The 19,768-nt window shown below is 47.9% G+C and overlaps 1 protein-coding gene across 6 annotated transcripts; it reads left to right on the plus strand.

Annotated features, from left to right (window-relative positions):
• The first annotated feature begins 141 nt into the window (after positions 1 to 141).
• Positions 142 to 18,556, plus strand: Hapln3 (hyaluronan and proteoglycan link protein 3). Of its 6 annotated transcripts, none has more exons than XM_047538815.1 (7): positions 142 to 1,846; positions 7,697 to 7,772; positions 8,495 to 8,614; positions 10,284 to 10,465; positions 11,629 to 11,997; positions 15,245 to 15,547; positions 16,233 to 18,556. In XM_047538815.1, the coding sequence occupies exons 4-7, from the start codon at positions 10,303 to 10,305 to the stop codon at positions 16,517 to 16,519; spliced, it is 1,122 nt and encodes a 373-aa protein (XP_047394771.1). In that variant the 5' UTR covers positions 142 to 1,846; positions 7,697 to 7,772; positions 8,495 to 8,614; positions 10,284 to 10,302; the 3' UTR covers positions 16,520 to 18,556. The 6 variants fall into 6 exon arrangements, with proteins under 6 accessions (XP_047394771.1, XP_047394773.1, XP_047394774.1 ...); XM_047538817.1 differs by having other exon boundaries at positions 8,523 to 8,614; XM_047538818.1 differs by lacking the exon at positions 7,697 to 7,772.
• Positions 18,557 to 19,768: the final 1,212 nt, after the last annotated feature.

Raw genomic sequence — 19,768 nt, forward strand, 5'->3', positions numbered from 1 at the left:
AGGGTTTGCTTTTTCTTTTTCTTTCTTTCTTTTTTTTTTTTTCTTTTTTTTTTTTTGGTATCGGGCACGCGACCACTGAGTCACATCCCCAACCCAATTTTTGTATTTTATTTAGAGTCGGTTTCACCGAGTTGCTTAGTGCCTTACTTTTGCTGAGGCTGGCTTTGAACTCATGATCCTCCTGCCTCAGCCTCCTGAACTGCTGGGATTACAGGTGTGCGCCGCGGCGCCCAGCTCACTTTCAGAGCTTTTGCTATGCCTCCATGAATTTACGTTTTCAGGCTGGGGATGTAGCTCAGTGGTAGAGCACTTGCCTAGCATGCATGAGACCCTGGCATGGGGGAAAAATATCACTCTTTTCTTCCTGATTGCAGTGCTGCAGTGTTATTTTACCTGCTGGCCACCCCACCCCTAGTTGGCATGTTAAACTCGCCTTACTGTAACAAAACTGACCCTTTTGCTGTCCACACCTCTCCCTACATCTGTGGCTGTTGATGCTGGGACATGTTGCCCCTATTTCTCTCAGGGGTCTAGGTTCTTAGTTTAAATGTGGAGGTGGTGAGAGGTGATTAGAAGATAAAAAGTCACCTTGCGCCATGTGCTCAACCCAGTTCATCTGTAAAATGGAAATACTAAGAACAACTTCATGGCCTGTGGGGACTAAAAGACCAAATGCTCAGAAGCACCAATGCCAAGTCTGTCCCATCAGAAGACTGAAAATTTTGGCCATCATTATCAGAGAGGCTTTTGGGAGTTTCCTAATTCATACTTGTGTCCTGTTTATTTTCCCTCCAGTCCATCCTGCATAGTGATCAAACCTCTCTTCCCTGCGGAGGATCCTTCCTGGGCTCCCTTCGATAAACCTGGTGCTCACTTTCAGTGCTGTTTACTCTCTAGCCCACCGTGGTTTTTGTGCTCTGGTTTGCACCTGCCTGTGTGTGGTAGACATACAAAGGCATGGGCTTTCTGGAGGTGTGTTTAGGAAGAGTGGGCTCTGTGATCCTCCCAACTGAAACTAAAGGACAGCCTTGAGTTTCTCTGCTGAGGAAACAAGGCCTGCCAAGCCAGGGCCCCCATTGGACAGGACAGGAAAGAAAACACCCTGTCCAAACAGAGGCATCCTGAGAGGGGCTGCCTGATAGCTGTTCCAACAGATGCCAAAATTCCTAAGGGAGGTCCCCTGCTCTGTTGAGGACCAGTCAGAAGCCTGGTGGCCCTCGCTGCAGGCAGTACCCCATCCTGTCTCTCCAGCCCCCCTCCCCTGGATCACTCATTCAAGCCCCACCTACTAGGGGCAGCAACTACCTTGTGCCTGACTCTGACAACCTGGCTGGCCACCATGGTCAAACTTAGGGACAGGAGGATGTCAGAATCCCTTGCTTTCTATGGGGAGTAGGTACAAAACTCTAGTTCCTCCCTCTTCCAAAGGGGGAGGCAGCCCCATCGCCCACCCACAGAGTGCTAGAGAGGCTTGCCCTGCTTAGTCCTACTGTTTTTGGTAAACTAGGGTGTTCTAATGGGATCCGCCTTCCCCTTCCACCTCCTCATCTCGTCCCCCAAGATGTGATAGCCTGCACTCCACAACGCAGCAGCTTCTGTTCGGGGTGGTCTCTGCACGTCTGGAGACAAGCACGCATCTGCCACAACAACTCCCTTGGGGCCCACCCAGCCTTGGGAGGGAAAGGAGGGTGTGTTCCTTTAAGGGGCTGGCCCGGCAGGAGCACGGAGGTTTGTCGGCTGCCGCTTCCTTTCAGGCCATTCAAGGTCCCTAAATCCGTCGGTTGCTTGGGACTGAGACCGCCAGCGGCCCGGAGCGCTCGGGCCGTCGAAGAGCGGGCTGGGGACGGTACGTGACTCAGAGGTCGCTGGGTCCTTAGGGGTCCTTTGCGGGCAGGTACCACCCTTCCTACTTTGACTCTCCTGCGGGACCCCACGCTCTCAGGCAGGGTCTGGGAAAGGAAGCTGGGTACTTTGGGGGCCCGGGCTGAACTGGACTGTGATCGCCCGAGGGGGCGCCACGGGCGCAAGTGGGCTGCGAACAGCCAGGGCGCGCAAGCGGCCTTGCGCGGGACCCTCGTGTGCACCAGGAGGAGGAAAGCCGGAGCCAACTCCATGGTCTCTGAGACTCCGACCCGGTTCCAGTCCCTTCCGGTCTCGTTCTGTCAGGTCCTGCTGCGTTCAGCACCGTGCACCGCACGCCAGGCTCTGCCCTGAGCATCTGTCGGATGCTGCGGGGGCCGCGGGAACTCAAGGGCTGGGGATAACCTGCGAGGTGAACAGGCGGACTACGGCCTCACAGTGTCGGCCGCCCGCGCTAGCCACCTCGGGAAAAACGTATGGATACCGGTGGGTTGCAGGACAGCGACACCAGAGGAGGCAGGGAGGGTGGAAGGCAGAGTCCTGGGTGGGAGATCGCTTCGCTCAGGGAGGAATTTTGACCAGGAAGGAAAGAGCGCGGGACATTTGAACCCTTCCCTGCCACCAGCTCGCTGGGTGGCCTCTGGCAGCCTGTGACCTCGCCGACCCTCAGGAGTGCCTCTGCTTTCTGAAGCAGGGGGCGGCGGTTGGGAGGCTCCCCAGCCCCTCCCGCGGCCCTGAACCGGCGAGAGGGCCAGGAATGCTGGTGCGAATACCTGGTACTGTAGTCTCCGAGCTGCCGGTTCAAAGGCTCTCGTAAAGCCTTGTCTTCGCTGGACCCCTGAAGTCAAATTCCTCACGTGCAGCGGGGTGGATGAAGAACTGGGGCGCAATGCTGCCCTCTACTGGTACATGGGGGACTTGTATTCTTGGGTGGCCCAGTAAGGGTGTGAATCTGGTGGGGAGGTGACACTCCTCCCCTCCCAATCAGGGCTCAGTTTATTGCTCTAATGTGTAGGGGCTTTAGGTAAGCGTAGCCTGGGAGAAGCAAGTCCAAGATATTTGCCAAAAATAAAACTTGGACTTGGCCTAAGTTTCCCCAGATGCAAAGAGAAGGCGGTAGTGACGGCTTTTCTTTTAGACAGTGAGAGGAGAAAGATCCACTGAGATAATGTGAGTTTTCACTTTGGACACTTATGGTAACAACAGTAATACTAGCTAATATTGTTGGAGTGCTTGCCCCCAAGAGGTAGTATTCTATGCTCTGTAAACTAGGTCTTCCTTAATTTTTAATATTATTATTTTGCAGTACTGGGGATTGAACCAGTACACATGCATGCTATGCAAGTGCTCTACCACTGAACTAAATCCCCAGTATCCCTCTCTGCCTTTTTAAAAGTTTGAGACAAGTTAGTTGCTCCCTTAGTTGCTCAGGTTGGCCTCCAACTTGAGATCCTCTTGCCTAGGGCTCCAGAGTAGCTCCTTTCTTCACTGGCATAATAGGGGTCATGAAAATACCAACCAGAAAACATTTTTTTTTTTTTGTTTTGGACGTTGTGGTGTGTGCCTGTAATCCCAGGTACTTGGGTCTGTGAGGCTGGGAAGGGTGCCTTGGGACTCATGCTTTGCAGCTCCAGAGAGCAAAGGTTGTGGAGAACCCCAAGTGCTCTGTGTTCTGCCTTAATGCTTGTTTCTGAGCTGTGTTTACCTCTTCCTTGATTGTAAGAATGATGGGAGAACAATATGGATATAACATGGACTTGCATTGCTTCAGTAGTGACTTTCTACCAGAAGGTGAATGTTTGGAGATTGCTTACCATTAAAGAGCAATTCAATATATGGATTCCTTACAATAAAGGCTGTCAGTTCTGCAGAAAGTGCCTTTCTTTCTTTTTTCTTTTTGGTATTAGGGATTGAATCCAGAGGCACTTAGCCACTGAGCCACATTCCCAGCCCTTTTTGTTTTGAAACAGGGTTTCTCTGAGTTGCTTAGGGCCTCCCTAAGTTGCTGAGGCTGGCATTGAACTTGCTATCCTCCTTCCTCAACCTTCTGAGTTGCTGGGATTATAGGCGTGTACCATCATGCCCAGCTAGAAAGTACCTTTCTTGAGAGCTGGTTTGGAAGTTTTAGCAGGGAGTGCAGCTGCTTATGTACCCTTGATGAACGATCCTTCTCTATCATGGAAGGCTGTCCTCTTTGACCAGGTGGGTAGTTTCAGAAGGGACAAATGTGGAGTAGTGAGGGAGGGAGGAAGGGGACACCCTGACAGCCAGCCAGATCAGCCGAACCAATCCTGGCGATCACTGGGGTGACAGATGTAGCAGTCAGATTGCCTTACATCCAGAAAATACCTTTCTTTTCTTTTCTTTTCTTTTTTTTTTTTGCAGTGCTGGAGATTGAACCCAGGGCCTTGTGCTTGCAAGGCAAGCATTCTACCAACTGAGCTAATCCCCAGCCCCCAGAAAATACCTTTCTTTAGTATACATTCAGCTCTCCCTTGCCATCCACATTTGCTAATCACTGTCCAATATTCAAGAACCAAATAGATTTGGATGATGTGGCATCTCTTCCAACCTGAATTCCCCAAAATCTCAATATCCCAAATTGTTGCTACTTCAACTCAAGGATGCAGTTAGGGCTGGGGTGTTACTCAATGGTAGAGCACTTGTCTAGCATGGGTGAGGTCTTGGGTTTGATCTCCAGTACTGCAGAAAATCAGTGAGAGAGACAGAGAGAGATAGAACATAATTTTGGTGAGGGAGGAATACCTGTGTGAGTAGTTTAGTTGCTTATCAGAACTTAACACCATACTTCTTCTTTTTTTAAAAAAATAAAATTAGAAATCTGATAAGAAATTGCCAAGATGTATCCCTAAGTTAAAAAAAAAAAAAAAATCCAACAACCAGATTGAGGATGACTCCATGTTGGGTCACACTTTTGTTTTAATATTTTCACAGTGCTGGGGATGGAACCCAGGGCCTCCCACATGCTAGGCAAGTGCTTTACCACTGAGTTACACCCACAGCCCTGGGTCAGACTTTTAATTTTGGCAAATCTGGTTTCTATTGGAATCAAATGCCTCCAAGGACCTACGTCTTGAAGAAGGCAGCACACTCACTTCAGGGGCGAAGGCTGCAAAGGGCTGGTAGAGCAGCACCCGTGTGCATATCAAATGGTGCTCTGGTTTTTTTTTTTTTTTTTAAATTCTGAGCTTGCTCTTGATTTGGTTTGCGCTCTGATGACAAAAGTGCATATGTTCTGAGTAGTCTGCACTGACTTTATTTTTTGTCTAACCATTTTAAAATGCATGATTTTGCAAAAATGCAATTTTTTTTTCAGGTGTACAACTATCATTTTGTGGCAGAAACACCTCATTTGTTCATCCTCAGGAAGCTCCGTCTCTCTGGGGATGAACTGCTAAAACAGGCTGGAAGCATTGCAGGCAGGAGCAGGAGGCTTTCTGTTTGGGAGGCTCTTGGTGCCTCTGGGTGGACCCTGGGATATCCAGCTCAAGACCCACAATCCTCTCAGTCATTGCTTTGCTTCCCTCTTAGTTCCCCAAGAGAAGGCTCAAGGAAGGGAAAGGAAACTGACTTTAAGGAGGGTCTGCCCTGTGCCAGGCCCTGGGCTATGTATTCCACACAATTACCTCCCTAAATTTGGCTTGATAATTCCAGGTTCTGGAGCTGGTATAGGTTCAAATTCCAATTCTACCACTTTCTAGATGGATGACCTTTGGCTTAATCTCTCTCATCAGACTTAATTTCTCTGTGTTTTGGTTTTCCCATCTGTAAAATGGGGATACTAATAGGCCTCAGCTCTAGGGGTTGTGATGGGATCCAGTGATGTAGTAAGTGCTCATTTAAGTTGACTGTACTTTTTCTTTTTTGTAGTATTGGGGATTAAACTCAAGGCCTCACTAATGCTAGGCAAGTGCTCTACCACTGAGCTACATTCCCAGCCTGGCTGATCATGCTTTTATGCTGATGCTAACAATGCTGTAAGGTATATTTATTTGGCCAAGAGGGGCTAAACTGTGTTCCCTAGAAGACTCAAAATGTGCTAGTTTACTACAACAGCATTTGCTCAGGGGACAATAGATGGAGGTGGTCCAGGCTGATGGCAGCCCTGCTCGTCAATCTGTGGTTCCCATCTCAGAGTCTTCTAAGTTTTTCTGCTATGCTGACTAGCAAAAGTTATCCCCAGTAGACTCAACTGCATGACCTGGACCTAGTGCATGTTATTTCTGCTGACTGCCATTGACCAGAAGTGAGTCACCTGGCTCTTGTTATGATTTGGATATGAGGTGTCTCCCCTAAAGCTCCTATGTGAGTGCAGAAATATTCAGAGGTGAAATGATTAGATTGTGAGAGCTGTAACTAATCAGTCCATCCTACTTTGAATGCACTGACTGGGTGGTAACGGTGGGCAGGTGAGTTGTGACTGGAGGAGCTGGGTTCCTGGGGGTGTGCCCTGGGAGGGTACGTCTTCCCTGAAGCCCCTTTGCTTCTCTCTCTCTGCTTCCTGGCCACCATGAATGTTCTTCTGTCCTTCTGCCAGGATATTCTGTCTCAGTATGGTCCTGGTGCAATGGACTCAGCTAATTATGGACTTAACCTCTGAAACCATGGGCCCGAATAAACTTTCCCTCCTTTAAGTTGTTGTTGTCAGGTATCTTGGTCACACAATGCAAAAGTAACTAACACAGCCCTCTTAGCTACAAGGAAGTCTGGAGATACAGTCTTTGACTGAGTGGTCATGCACCTCTCTATAATTCTATTACCATAGAGGAAACCCGAACATACTGATAAGAAATATGCCAGGGTAAGTTTTATGATCTCCACATCACAACTGGGGAAGCCTGTTTAGAATCACATAGCTAATAAGTATAGTCAACTCTCTGTATCTGTGAGTTCTGCATGTACACAGTCAACCAATGACTAATGGAAAATGTTAGGAAAAAATTTTATCTGTATTGAATATATACAGACTTTTTTTTTTGGTTGCTATTCTCTAAACAATTCAGTAAACAACTACTTGCACAGGATTTACATTGTAGTAGAAAAATCATCTAGAGGTGATTTGACGTGCAGGGATGTGTGTAGGTTCTATGCAAATACTATGCTATATTATATAAGGGACTTCGGCACCTGTGGATTTTGGTATCCTCGGCAATTCAGGAACCAATCCCCTGCCATTACTAAGGGACAAGTGAAGTGGAGGTGGGTTTTGACCCCAGATCTTCTAGTTCACAAACTCCATTCCAGGTTGCCTGATTGTGGTTATGCTTCCCAGGGGCTTTCTGGAATTCAGTAGGGCAATTCCCCCCATTTTTTTTGGTACTGGGGATTGAACCCAGGGGTGCTTAACCATTGAGTCACATCCTCAGTCCTTTTTAATATTTTATTTAGACAGGGTCTCCCTGAGTTATTCAGGGCCTTGTTCAGTTGCTGAGGCTGGATTTGAACTCATGATCCTTCTGCCTCAGTCTCCTGAGCCACTGGGATCACAGGTATGCATCACTGTGCCCAGCTAGGGCAATTCCTCTTGAACAAGAGATAAGTCCTCAGAGGGAACAGTGTTTCAACTGCAGGGCACAGCACAGATGGTAAATCTGGGCCTTATTTCTGCAAAAACGTCTAAGAGAATGGCATGATCTATTTCTCAACTTCCTCCACATCCACGCCTCTCCAGCAACTACTCCTAACTGTTTTGAAAGCAAGAGTGTTTCCTCTAAGTCTGATCATCTTCATAGACTAATGCTTTGCTTTGCTTTTCTCTTCCTTTCTTCTCCCTTTCCTCCTTCCTTCCCTCCCTTTTCTCTCTCTTTCTTTTTAGGGTTCCCTCCCCTTCTGGTTCCTGTGCACGGGCATTCACAAGACCACATACTTGTAATCATAGCCAGATGGCAATGGTATGTTCTGCTTTTTCTATTTTAAATGACACCCTCAGCATTCTTCCATGTTGCTATGGGGTAATCATAGTTATATTTGCAAATGCCTCCTGGCACTCTGGTCTTGCTGTCCCACAGTCCACCTTCTACTTGCCTCCAGCAGGATGTTTCTATGATGTAAGTCTGATTCTGTGACTCCTCTGCTTAAAGCCATCTTGGCCCCTCAGGACATTAGGGCATATAGGCACAGACCCTGTTGACCTTTTTGCATCCTCACCCCCATCTCAGTTAGGGGAATTCACTAAAATGTTATAAAGTGGAATTCACTCCAGATGGTGCTGATAAAGAGGCTTTAATGAAGGCAGGGATCAAATAAGGACAAGTAGCAGTAGGTCCTATGGAGGAGCCACTGGAGCGGGGAGGGAGCAGGGAAGAAATGGTTCTCTCTCTTCCCTCTACCCATCTCCTATGAGTGTCTCCCATTGACTGAATCCAGCTGGAGGCCAGAGGCCAGTGGACCCAGGTTGAATGATTCACAGGGGTCAATGCATGGCACAGAAGGGCAGACAGTGGACCTAGAGTGCATCGGGGGACAAATGGAGATTCCCTAACATCTCCCACTCCCCTTGTGCTGTCCCTAGCCTCTGCACCTTTGCAGTGGCTGTGTCCCTGCAAGGAAAACCAGTGTTTTTCCACCATGAAAATTCCTGTATCTTTAATCTAGTTTCAATGCTCCTTTTCAGTGTCCCCATATTTGTCCTCACCCCACAGCATCGTGACTGTCTGCGCATGACTGCTTGCCTTCTCCCTGGACTGAGCTCCTCCAGTCTTTTAATTGTTGAGAACGCTCATTAAAGGCAAGGGTGAGTTGAAGAAGCACTAGCCTTGTGTGCAAACTTTAAGTGGGGGAGGGGTGGGGGGTTTGGCAAAAAAAATCTTTGCAATCAATCAAGGCAGGATTTTTTTTTTTTTTTTTTTTGGTACTGAGGATTGAACTCAGGGGCACTCAACCACTGAGCCATCTCCCCAATCCTATTTTGTATTTTATTTAGAGACAGGGTTTCATTGAGTTTATAAGCACCTCCCTGTTGCCGAAGCTGGCTTTGAACTTGCTATCCTCCTGCTTCAGCCTTCTGAGCTGCTGGGATTACAGGCATGCGCTACCATGCCCGGCTAAGGCAGGATATATATATATATATATATATATATTTTTTTTTTTTAATTTATTTTTATTGTAAACAAATGGGATACATGTTGTTTCTGTTTGTACATGGAGTTACAGCATACCATTTGCATAATCATACATTTACTTAGGGTAATGATGTTTGATTCATTCTGTTATTTTTTCCTTCCCCCCCACCTCTCCCACCCCTCTTTTTCCTCTATACAGCCCTTCCTTCCTCCATTCTTGCCCACCCCACCCCCCATTATGTGTCATCATCTGCTTATCAGCGAGATCATTCGTCCTTTGGTTTTTTGAGATTGGCTTATCTCACTTAGCATGATATTCTCCAATTTCATCCATTTGTAAGGCAAGATATTTTAATGCAATATATATATTTAATATTTTTTATTTGTTGATGGACCTTTATTTCATTTATTTATTTATATGTGGTGCTGAGAATTGAACCCAGTGCCTCACACATGCTAGGCAAGCATTCTACCACTAAGCCATGACCCCAACCCTTAATGCAATATTTTTTAAAAAATCAAATTAACAAATTACAGCTCATGGACCAACTGCCTATTTTATTTGAGTATCCACCCAAACAGGAATAATGCTCTACATGGTGTTTAAAAAACTTCTTTTTGACCTTGACATAGAGTAAGAAATAAATTTCTTACTTACCTTGTAGCCCTCCCCCAGACCCTCATACTTTGGACTGAAACAAAAGTTTCTTAATGCAGTATTATTTTCACTAAACAGAAATATACCTTGCTAATTTCTATTCTAGTCTAGCCTGTTCAGTTTCATTAATGCTACTTAGGCCAGGTGTAGTGGTGCATGCCTGTAATTCCAGTGATTCAGGAGGCTGAGGCAGGAGGATCATAAGTTCAAGGCCAGCTTGGGCAATTTAGCAAGACCCCATCTCAAACTAAAATATATAAAGGACTGAGGATGCAGCTCAGTGGTAAAGTGCCCCTGGGTTCAATTCCCAGTACCAAATAAAATAAAATAATAATAAAAATAAAATACTGCTCATGACCTCTCAAATTCGAACCTGTGATTTGAGAAATGTTGATGGTGTCATATCATCTGGCTTAATTTTTTCCCATGGTCTTTTTGTTACCTACTACTTTCTTCTGAGGGTTTATTTGTTTGCTTATTGCCCTTCTTGCCTGCGAGGTGCGGCCCTCTGAGAGCAGGAATTCCTCTAGCTTTTCTGAACACCATGCCTGGCACTGGAAGATGCTTCATAATGAACTATAGAGAAGTGATAGAGTGGTGCTGAACAGAGGGGTCCCAGACCCCCTGCAGTAGGGCTTCGCTAATTGGCTTCTTTTCTTCCTTCTTCTCCCACTTTGTCCCAGGGCCCCAGCCTGGCCCAGGATGCCCCGGATCAGCTGCTGCTGTGGGTGCTGTACCACAATGGGCCAGCGGGTCCTGGTCCTGCTGTTCCTGCTGCCTTGTGTTTCTGGAATGCCCTTCTATAATGGCTTCTACTATTCCAACAGCCCCAGTGGCAGGAACCCAGGCAATGGCTATGGCGAAGGTGGGTGACCTCCTGGGCCCGATTCTGGTTCCTGCTGGGATATGCAGGTTCCAGGCTGGGATGGGGGACAGGGTATGACACAGTAGCTTCTTCCCCATCTTGGCTTTCGGGGTGGACCAGCCTTGCTTCTAAGACAAGAGGAAGAGATGGTTTAGTTGCTCTGTTTGCAGTCCCCTTAGACATGGGGCCACATTCAGGGATGATCACTGCTTGTTCTACACTTTTCCCCAAGTCCTTCCAGTTCTTCAAGACGTGACCGAAATGGGACCTCCCCTGGGTTCCCTAGTAAAAAGAGGGCTTGGAGTCATATAGATGGGAGTTTGAATCTTAATGCTCCTTACTGGCTGTCTTTGGGCAGGAGCATTTTTATTTTTATTTTTGGTACTGGGGATTGAACCCAAGGGTGCTTAACCACTGAGCAACATCCCCAGCCCTCTTGCCCTTTTTATATTATTTTGAGACAGGGTCTCACTAAATTGCCCAAGCTGGTCTTGAACTTGTGATCTTCCTGCCTCAACCTTCCAAATAGCTGGGATTATAGGTGTGCATCTGGCTCATCATTTAGCTCTTAATGTATAACAAACTACCCCAAAAACTTAGTGACTTAATCAAGAGCCATTTATTCAGCCTTTTGTGGGTCAGCGTTTGAGAGTGGGCTCCTTTTTTTCTGCCCTTGTACTCGAGACTTGCAGATGTACCTGCAGTGGGCTGGTAGGCCTTTGGGGTAGTTGGTTTAGGATGGCTCCAGCCTGGGAGGCTTGCTTCTGCTCCATGTGGTCTCTCATGATCCAGTAGGCAAGCCTCAGCCTGATGCTCATGATGGCTGGTGAGGACCCAAGAGAAACCGGAAGAGGCCAGGTCTCCTCGAATGGAGGCTCAGAGCAGGCATTGTGGGACAGCATTCCTGCCACGTCCATTTGGCTAAATCCAGTGGCAAGGCCAGTACAGATTCAAGGGGCAGGGGAATAGATGTCACCTCTTGATGGAAGGAGATGCTCAGGCACATTGCAAGGTGGGTGGATAGAGATGGGGGAGCAGGGTGGCCATCTTTGCACTGCATAACAACTGACCCTGAAGGGAGTGGGATGAGGGTGTGGGTGGCCCTTGTAGGGGTGCAAAATGTGCTGCAGCTGTCCTCAACTGTCCCCCACCTTTCTCCGTAGGCCTTTTCAATGGAGTGAAGTTGGTAGTAGAGACGCCTGAGGAGACCCTGTTCACCCACCGAGGGGCTACTGTGACCCTGCCCTGCCACTACCACTATGAGCCAGCGCTGGCCACCCCAAGGCCAGTGCGCATCAAATGGTGGAAGCTGTCAGAGAATGGGGCCCCGGAGCAGGATGTGCTGGTGGTTATAGGGAAGAGGCACCGCTCCTTTGGGGACTACCAAGGCCGCGTGAACCTGCGGCAGGACAAGGAGCGTGAGGTCTCACTGGAGCTCTGGGACCTGCGATTGGAAGACTATGGGCGCTACCGCTGTGAGGTCATTGATGGGCTGGAGGATGAGAGTGGCCTGGTGGAGCTGGAGCTGCGGGGTGAGGCCCTGACTGGGACTGGGTGATGCTGGGAACTGAGGGAGGGGGAGAGGTCCCTGAGAGAGCATCCAGATCTTTGTGCTTTGCGTAGAAAATTATGTCCTCATGAGGAAGCTGCTATTATAACCACCCTCATCTTACAGAAGAGGAAACACAGAGAGGCCACGTAACTTACCTGAGGTCGCACAGCTCATAAATGGCAAAGCTGGCATTTGAACCCTGGCAGCAACCTCCAGCATCCACTGCCTTCTATTCCCTCTCACTCACCTCCCATTTAGAGAGAGGGCAGTGGGAGCTGGTACTATAGCTCATTAGAGCCACAGCTCAGATTTGAGGAGGGTTAACAGGCAATGAAAATGAACGTGGCAGCCCCGGTGTGCGATGAGAGAGAGTGCCCGGGGCTAGGGCACACTGCTGACCCTGTCCCCTCCAGAGGGGGTCACTCTGCTCAGGCAATGATGCCAAGGCAGAATGCAGATTTCCTAATTTGACAAGAGAGAGTTTATCTTTTTATATGAAAGGGCTGTGTTTTGCTGTAGAAATCTCCATTTTAATTTTTTTTTTTTTTTGTAGTAGCATTTGAACCAAGGGGCACTTAACCACCGAGCCACATCTCCAGCCTGTTTAATATTTTTTATTTTGAGACAGGGTCTCACCAAGTTGCTTAAGGCCTTGCTAAGTTGCTGAGACTGGCTTTGTACTTGGGATCCTCGTGCCTCAGGCTCTGGAGCTGCTGGATTACGGGCGAGTGCCTCTGTGCTGGACTCCTATTTTAATTTTTAATTAATTTTTTTTTTTAATATTTATTTTCTGTAGTACTAGGGATTGAACTCAACGTTGCTCTACCATTCAGCCCCAGCCCCAGCCCTTTTTATTTTTTATTTTGAGACAGGGTCTCCCTAAATTGTCCAGGCTAGACTTAAACTTATGATCCTCCAGCCTTAGCCTCCCAAGTCACTGGGATTATAGGTGTGTGCCACTGTGCCCCACAAACATTTCCTATTTTTAGAAAAGACCCAGGACTGTTTAAACTAGTCAAGACCCTGCAAGCCAGATATTGTTTGTGGGCCCCAGTTTGAGATCTAAGTTGCTTTCACCTCTTCTGTCTCTGGGATGGGGCTGGGAGTCCTGATGTCTGTCTGCCCTGTTAGGGAGGCACCTGGGATGGAACAAGATTCTTGGACTCCATCCCGGCCCATCTCTGCTGTGGTGCTTGGGAATGCCTCAGCCCCTCAGAGCTCTGGGCTGCTTAGGTGTGAATGAGGACAACAGTAGTTCCTGCATTTCCTGCCTCAGAGGCCAGGAGGATACATGTGTACCCTGGAAACCTGGCTTTGCCTTTGCAGCACTCCATCTCTGAAGTCCCTGTGGCTTAGGTGGTGGCTGAGAGGGGCTACATTGCTCATTTTGAAATTGGATATGGTGGAGGGAAGGGAGAGAGCCTGCAAGACTCATTTGTCTGGTTTGGCAGGAGCAGCCTACAGAGACAGGAAACCCTGACCCAGGGCTGGGAATTTGAGCTGGGACCAGGCATACACAAATTGCCCTGTGAACATACAGGAAGGTTGAAGAGGTGATTGGCGGGCCCATGATCTTTTCTCTCTTTCTCTGGCTCTTTTTTTGGTGGTACTAGGAATTGAACCCAGGGATACTATACCACTGAACTGTAACCCACCTCCCTTTCTTCCCCCAATCTCCCTTTATAAAAATTTTTTTGAGACAGGTTTTTGCTAGGTTGTCAAGGCTGGTCTCAAGCTTGCCATCCTCCTGCCTCAGCCTCCTGATTTGCTGGAATTACAGGTGTGCACCACCATGTCCAGCTCCCTTGGGCTTCTCTGCCCCTCAGACTGGCTTTACCCAAGTGCTTGGATTCTTGCCTCAGTGAGACTGGAGGTCTGGTGCTTGGGATATTCCCAGGTCCTCGGCCACAAGGAGGAGTTCCTAGGACTCAGGGCCCTGCTCATAATAATGTAAGCCTACAGGGTCTCCTTCTGAACCCTCAGTCACTCCTACTTTTTTTTTTTTAAGGTTTTATCCAACTTGCTAGGAACTGAATTTCCTATGTTTAAAAAACATATTATAGTAAAATTTCAAACATGCATGACAACATTTGAGGGGAACTTGTGACACCATTGTACCCTGAATACCAGGAGAGAGGACCCATGCCCCAAGACTTTCCTGACCTCAAGCTCCTTTATTTAAGGGCCCTTCACTGCCTTCTTCCCACAGCTTCTAGGGCCTCTCCTTCCTCTAAAAACCATCTGTCACATATGGAAACTTTCTTATATTTTCCTATGAAACTTCCATATTAATAATGACATATACAGTCAGCCCTCTGTAACGGTGGGTCCTCCATCTGCAAATTCAACCAACTCATAACTCAAAAATCATTTGGAAAAAAAAAAGTTCCAGAAAGTTCCAAAAGAGCAAAACTAGAATTTGTTGCATGCCAAGTACTATGCTGAATCCATGAGAATGAAGTGATGTGTAGGCTTTATATTAAGGCATCATAAGTAATCTAGAGATGATTTAAAGTATACAGGAAGATATATGTGGGTTCTATGCAAATACTCTGCCTTTTTTTTCAGTACTGGGAATTGAACTCAGGGGCACTCAACTTCTGAGTCCCAGTCCTAGCCCCTTTAATTATTTTTATTTTTGAGACAGGGTCTTGCTAAGTTGCCTAGCCTGGCCTTGAACTTGGATTTGATCTTCCTGCCTTACCCTCTGGAGTACCCATGATTATAGGAATGTACCACCATGCCTGGCAATACTATGCCATTTTATATAGGGGATTTGAACATCCTTGGATTTGGGTATTTGAGGGGGTTCCTGGAACGGATCCCTCTGGACCCTGAGGGAAGTTTGTGTGATCAGGTTTTAGCTATTGGGAGGGAGTTGGGGGCCAAACCCAGCCTCTGGAGCCCAAAGCTGGTGCCCATCTTCTGTACACGATAGCATCTCCTCACTGAGGTTCTCTCAATAGCCCCATATAAAAGAGGGAATATTCTTGTTTTAAAGTTGGAGATGTTAGGTTAATTACCTTAATAAGCCAATGCATGTTTTCTGAATGCTATTGTGTGCCTGCTCAATTCCAGGAGGTAAAGCAGGTATAGGCTCTGCCTGGATGTGGGCAGTGGACAGGGAATGAAGGTTTGCAGAGCTTTCTGAGGGACAGTGTAGGGTTGTGTGTGTGTGACGGGATTGTGCAGCCCACCCCTCCAAGCTCCTTCTCCTCCCTCTCCAGGTGTGGTCTTTCCCTACCAACCCCCAAAAGGGCGCTACCAGCTCAACTTCCCTGAGGCCCAGCAGGCCTGTGAGGAGCAGGATGCAGCCGTGGCCTCCTTTGAACAGCTCTTCCGGGCCTGGGAGGAAGGCCTGGACTGGTGCAACGCAGGCTGGCTGCAGGATGCCACCGTGCAGTACCCCATCACGCTGCCGCGGCAGCCCTGCGGGGGCCTGGGTCTGGCACCTGGTGTGCGCAGCTATGGTCCACGCCACCACCGCCTGCACCGCTATGATGTTTTCTGCTTCACTGCTGCCCTCAAGGGTGAGTGGAATGGCCGAGCACAGGCCTGCAGGTTCGATGGCCACCTGGGACCTGCAGGGAACCCCTGGACCCTTCTGCCCACCCTGTTGGCACTTCCACCTAGAGGTCTAGAGCCCCAGCAGGTCTGGAAGCAATATGGTGGGATTTTGAGTGCTTTGATGCTTCTGCTTCTTGCCGAACATTTGTTTATTTATTCATCAAGCATTTTCTAGTGCTGGGGCCTAGACGAGGCTCTGGGGCATCAAAGGCAAAGGAAGAACATCTGTCCTCATAAAATGGCCCATTTCATTAGAAGATAAGTAAAAATGGGAATTGGTTCAGTGCTATATCCTAAGCACTTAGAGTAGTGCCTCACACATAGCAGGTGCTCAATAAATATTGGGTGAGAGACCCTGGTCCAGTCCAGGTGGGGTGCCCATCCAGGGCACAATCAGGGAAGGGTGGCAGGGGAGTACAGATGTAACTAGAGGGACCCAGCCCAATAGTAAATGGAGTGGAACTCTGAGACAGGTGCTTAGGTGTGGGAAGTTATACCCCCCAAATAATCACTGCAAATGTCCACAACATGGTGGTCCCCTGGGCTTGGACAGTCGGCAGGTTATTGGGACTGGCCTTGCTATAGGCCCTGCTGTCCTCACTGGCCACTGCCTCAACTGCCCAGCACTCATGCCCCACTGTCCCCCAGGGCGGGTGTACTACTTGGAACACCCTGAGAAGCTGACGCTGAAGGAGGCCAGGGAGGCCTGCCAGGAAGATGGTGCCCAGATTGCCAAGGTGGGCCAACTCTTTGCTGCCTGGAAGTTCCGTGGCCTGGACCGCTGCGATGCTGGCTGGCTGGCAGATGGCAGCGTCCGCTACCCTGTGGCTCACCCCCGTCCCAACTGCGGGCCCCCAGAGCCTGGAGTCCGGAGCTTTGGCTTCCCAGACCCTCAGAGCCGCTTGTATGGTGTCTACTGCTACCGTCCACGCTAGGATCCCGGCAGCCAGCTTGTACCCAATCCTGCCTCCTTCCCCAGGGGCTGTGTATTTATTGAGCGGTTTGTTTCTCCTAGTGGGTTGGGGCCATTTTAGTATTGTTTTTATACTTCTCAACTTAAAAAAAATTTAAAGTATCATTATTTTTTAAAAATCCAACAGCATCCAACTACCAGCTGCCTTGGACACCCCGAGGCTCTCCCCATCTGGGACATTTGAGGTTTGTGGGCTTTTAGAGGGCTCTCTGCTATCACTGTGTCCAGCCCGTGCCCTTCCTCAGAGGAGGATGATGCCCAGAGTGGGCAGTGACCTCACCAGAGTGCCACAAGGGCTCAAGGCATGGTGGCTGCAGATCTCCCTCTGCCTCAGTTTAGGGGAGGAAGAGGACCTGGGAGGGGAGTCCTTATTATTTCTGGAGTGGATTCCTAGGCTTCTTGATGAGATCTGAGGGAAGGGAGAAGTTCGCCCCTTCTCATCTCCAGTCCTTTTCCTTCTCACATTTCCCTATTTGGAGAACTGCCTTCAGGTGTGTGTAGCTTTTTTGAACAATAAATGGTGCTGTGACTCCTTCCTTTGTCCCCAACCTGCCTCTGTGCCTGGCTCTCTGTCTCATCTAGTCTCAGGGCTCAGTTCCCAGCCTGTGGATATGGTGGGTTCAGTTCTGTCCCATGCTTCACAGGCGGCTGGGTCAGTGCACCTGGGGTGGGCAGAGAACTCTGTGCTGCCCCAAGGCATGCTTTGCCTCTGGTGCTGGTCTAGCCGCTGGCACCCTGGCTTGCGTCCCCACCATTCCCAGCCCCTGGTGGTGTGTGTGTGTGTGTGTGTGTGTGTGTGTGTGTGTGTGTGTGGAGAGAGGAAGGTGCTTCTCAGGAGGCTGTGTCCTCTAGAGGGCCTCAGAGGCCAGGCTCTCAAGCCTGATCCTCTACCCCTCACGCCTCAGGAAGCCACTCGTGTTGCCTGGCACAGGCATGCCCTGCCACTCACCACTCAGTTATTCAATTGACTTTTCACCAGCCCAGTGCGTCTCAAAGTGTGGCCAGTGGCAGCAGCAGCACTTAGAGTTCATTAGAAATGCAAATTCCTGGGCCTTACCTCAGACCTACTGAGTTAGAAACTCTGGAGAGGGGCCCAGCCTCCTTGGTATCACAAACCCTCCAGGGGATTCTAAAAGCCACTAGCTAGATGGTTGTTCCACCAATTACAGATAGTCTCTGACTTAAGATATTTGACTTATTATTATATTTTTGGCACTAGAGGTTGAACTCAGGGGTGCTTTAACACTAACCTACATCCTCAGTCCTTCTTATTTTTTATTTTGAGACAAGATCTTTTTAAGTTGCCCAGGTTGGCCTCGAACTTATGATACTTCTGTCTCAGTCCCCCCAAATTGCTAGGATTTTAGGTGCATGCTACTGTGCCCAACTGACTTGTGATTTTTTGGGGGATTGAACTCAGGGGCATTTGACAACTGAGCCATACCTCCAGCCCTATTTTGTATTTTATTTAGGGACAGGGTTCCAATGAGTTGCTTAGCACCTTGCTTTCGCTGAGGCTGGCTTTGAACTCCTGATCCTCCTGACTCAGCCTCCCGAGCCACTGGGATTACAGATGTGCACCATTGTGATTTTTTGAACTTACAATGTTGTATTTGTCAACTTCACCTTACTATAACAAAACACCAGAGATAAATAACTTGTGAAGAGAAAAGGTCTATGTCTTTGGAGGTTCTACTTTAAGATTGAGTGACCACTTCTGGACTTCTGGTAAGGTAGCACATCAGGACAGATGTGTATGGCAAAGAAACAGGCTCATCTCATCAACCAGGAAGCAAAGAAAAAAGACTAAGAGTGTGGTGTCCCACAATACCCATTCAAGGACCTGTCCCCACTGACTGAAGGACCTCCCAGAAGGACTCACCTCCTAAATGTCCACCAGCACCTCTCAATAACACCATCCTGGGAACACATGGCCCTTTGGGGAATGTTCAACATCCAGACTGTAGCAGATGGCATGAAAGCAATGAACATTCAGCAGAAAGCCTACTCTGAATTTTTTTTTTTGTGTGTGTGTGTGTATGGTACTAGGGATTGAACCCAGGGTGCTTTTTCCCTGAGCTACATCCCCAGCCCTTTTTATTTCTTATTTTGAGACAAAATTAAAAAGTCTTGTGAAGTTGCTGAGGGTCTTGCAAAGTTGCTGATGACATCCTTGAACTTGCAATCTTCCTACCTCAGCCTCCCAAGTCCTGGGATTATAGACATTCATCACAGTGCCCTGCTGCTATTTTGAATTTTTAACTTTGATCTTTCCCTGGGCTAGTAAAATATGGCCCAATCCTCTCTCACAATGCTGGACAGTGGCAATAAGCCAAAGCTCCCAGTCACTCAATCATAAGGAGACATAATAGATATTCTACAGTGTACTGTGTTGCTAAGCTCTAATGTTTGGTAGGGTATACATTAAAATGTGTTTCTTTTATCATTTTCTTTTTTTTAATGGAACTAGGGATCACGCACAGGGCCTTGTGCAAGCTAAGTACTCTACCACTGAGCTATGCCTCTAGTCCTAAATATATATATATATATATATATATATATATATATATATATGTATATATATATATATTTTTTTTTTTTTTTTGCGGTGCTGCAGATTTGAACCCAGGGTCTTGTGCTTGCAAGGCAAGCACTCTACCAACTGAGTTATCTCCCCAGCCCCTAAATATATTTTTGACTTAGGATATTTTCAATTTATGATGGGGTTTATGGGGCTATAACCTCATAAGAAGCACCCATAGTCAGTTAATTTATTTATTAGTTACATAATTATTGAGTCCCTACTATTTGACCAGGTCTACACTCTTTGCACACTCATTCTTTCCAGAGCTAGAAGTAACCTGGACACATGGTCACCAGCAAAGGCTCTACCATGCACATACCCGCACCTGAAAAGATGCTGGCACACAAACTCACGTGGGCATGCACTAAGACAAGGCCTCAAGGGCATGTGGAAGAGGGAGATATTACGAGGGGGCACCGGGACGACACTCAGGGTCTGACCTGCACACTCCAGCTCCACTCTCAGAGTACCATTAACAGTTAAAATTGTTCTTACTGGTATATTTTTTCCCCAGTTTTGGAGAATTGAACCTAGGGGTGCTCTACCACCAAGCTACATCCCAACACTTTTAATTTTTTTTTTTTGCTGCTGGAGATGCATGCTAGGCAAGCACTCTACCACTGAGGT

This window comes from Sciurus carolinensis, chromosome 2, assembly GCF_902686445.1.
Source record: "Sciurus carolinensis chromosome 2, mSciCar1.2, whole genome shotgun sequence".
NCBI classification, from domain to species: Eukaryota; Metazoa; Chordata; class Mammalia; order Rodentia; family Sciuridae; genus Sciurus; species Sciurus carolinensis.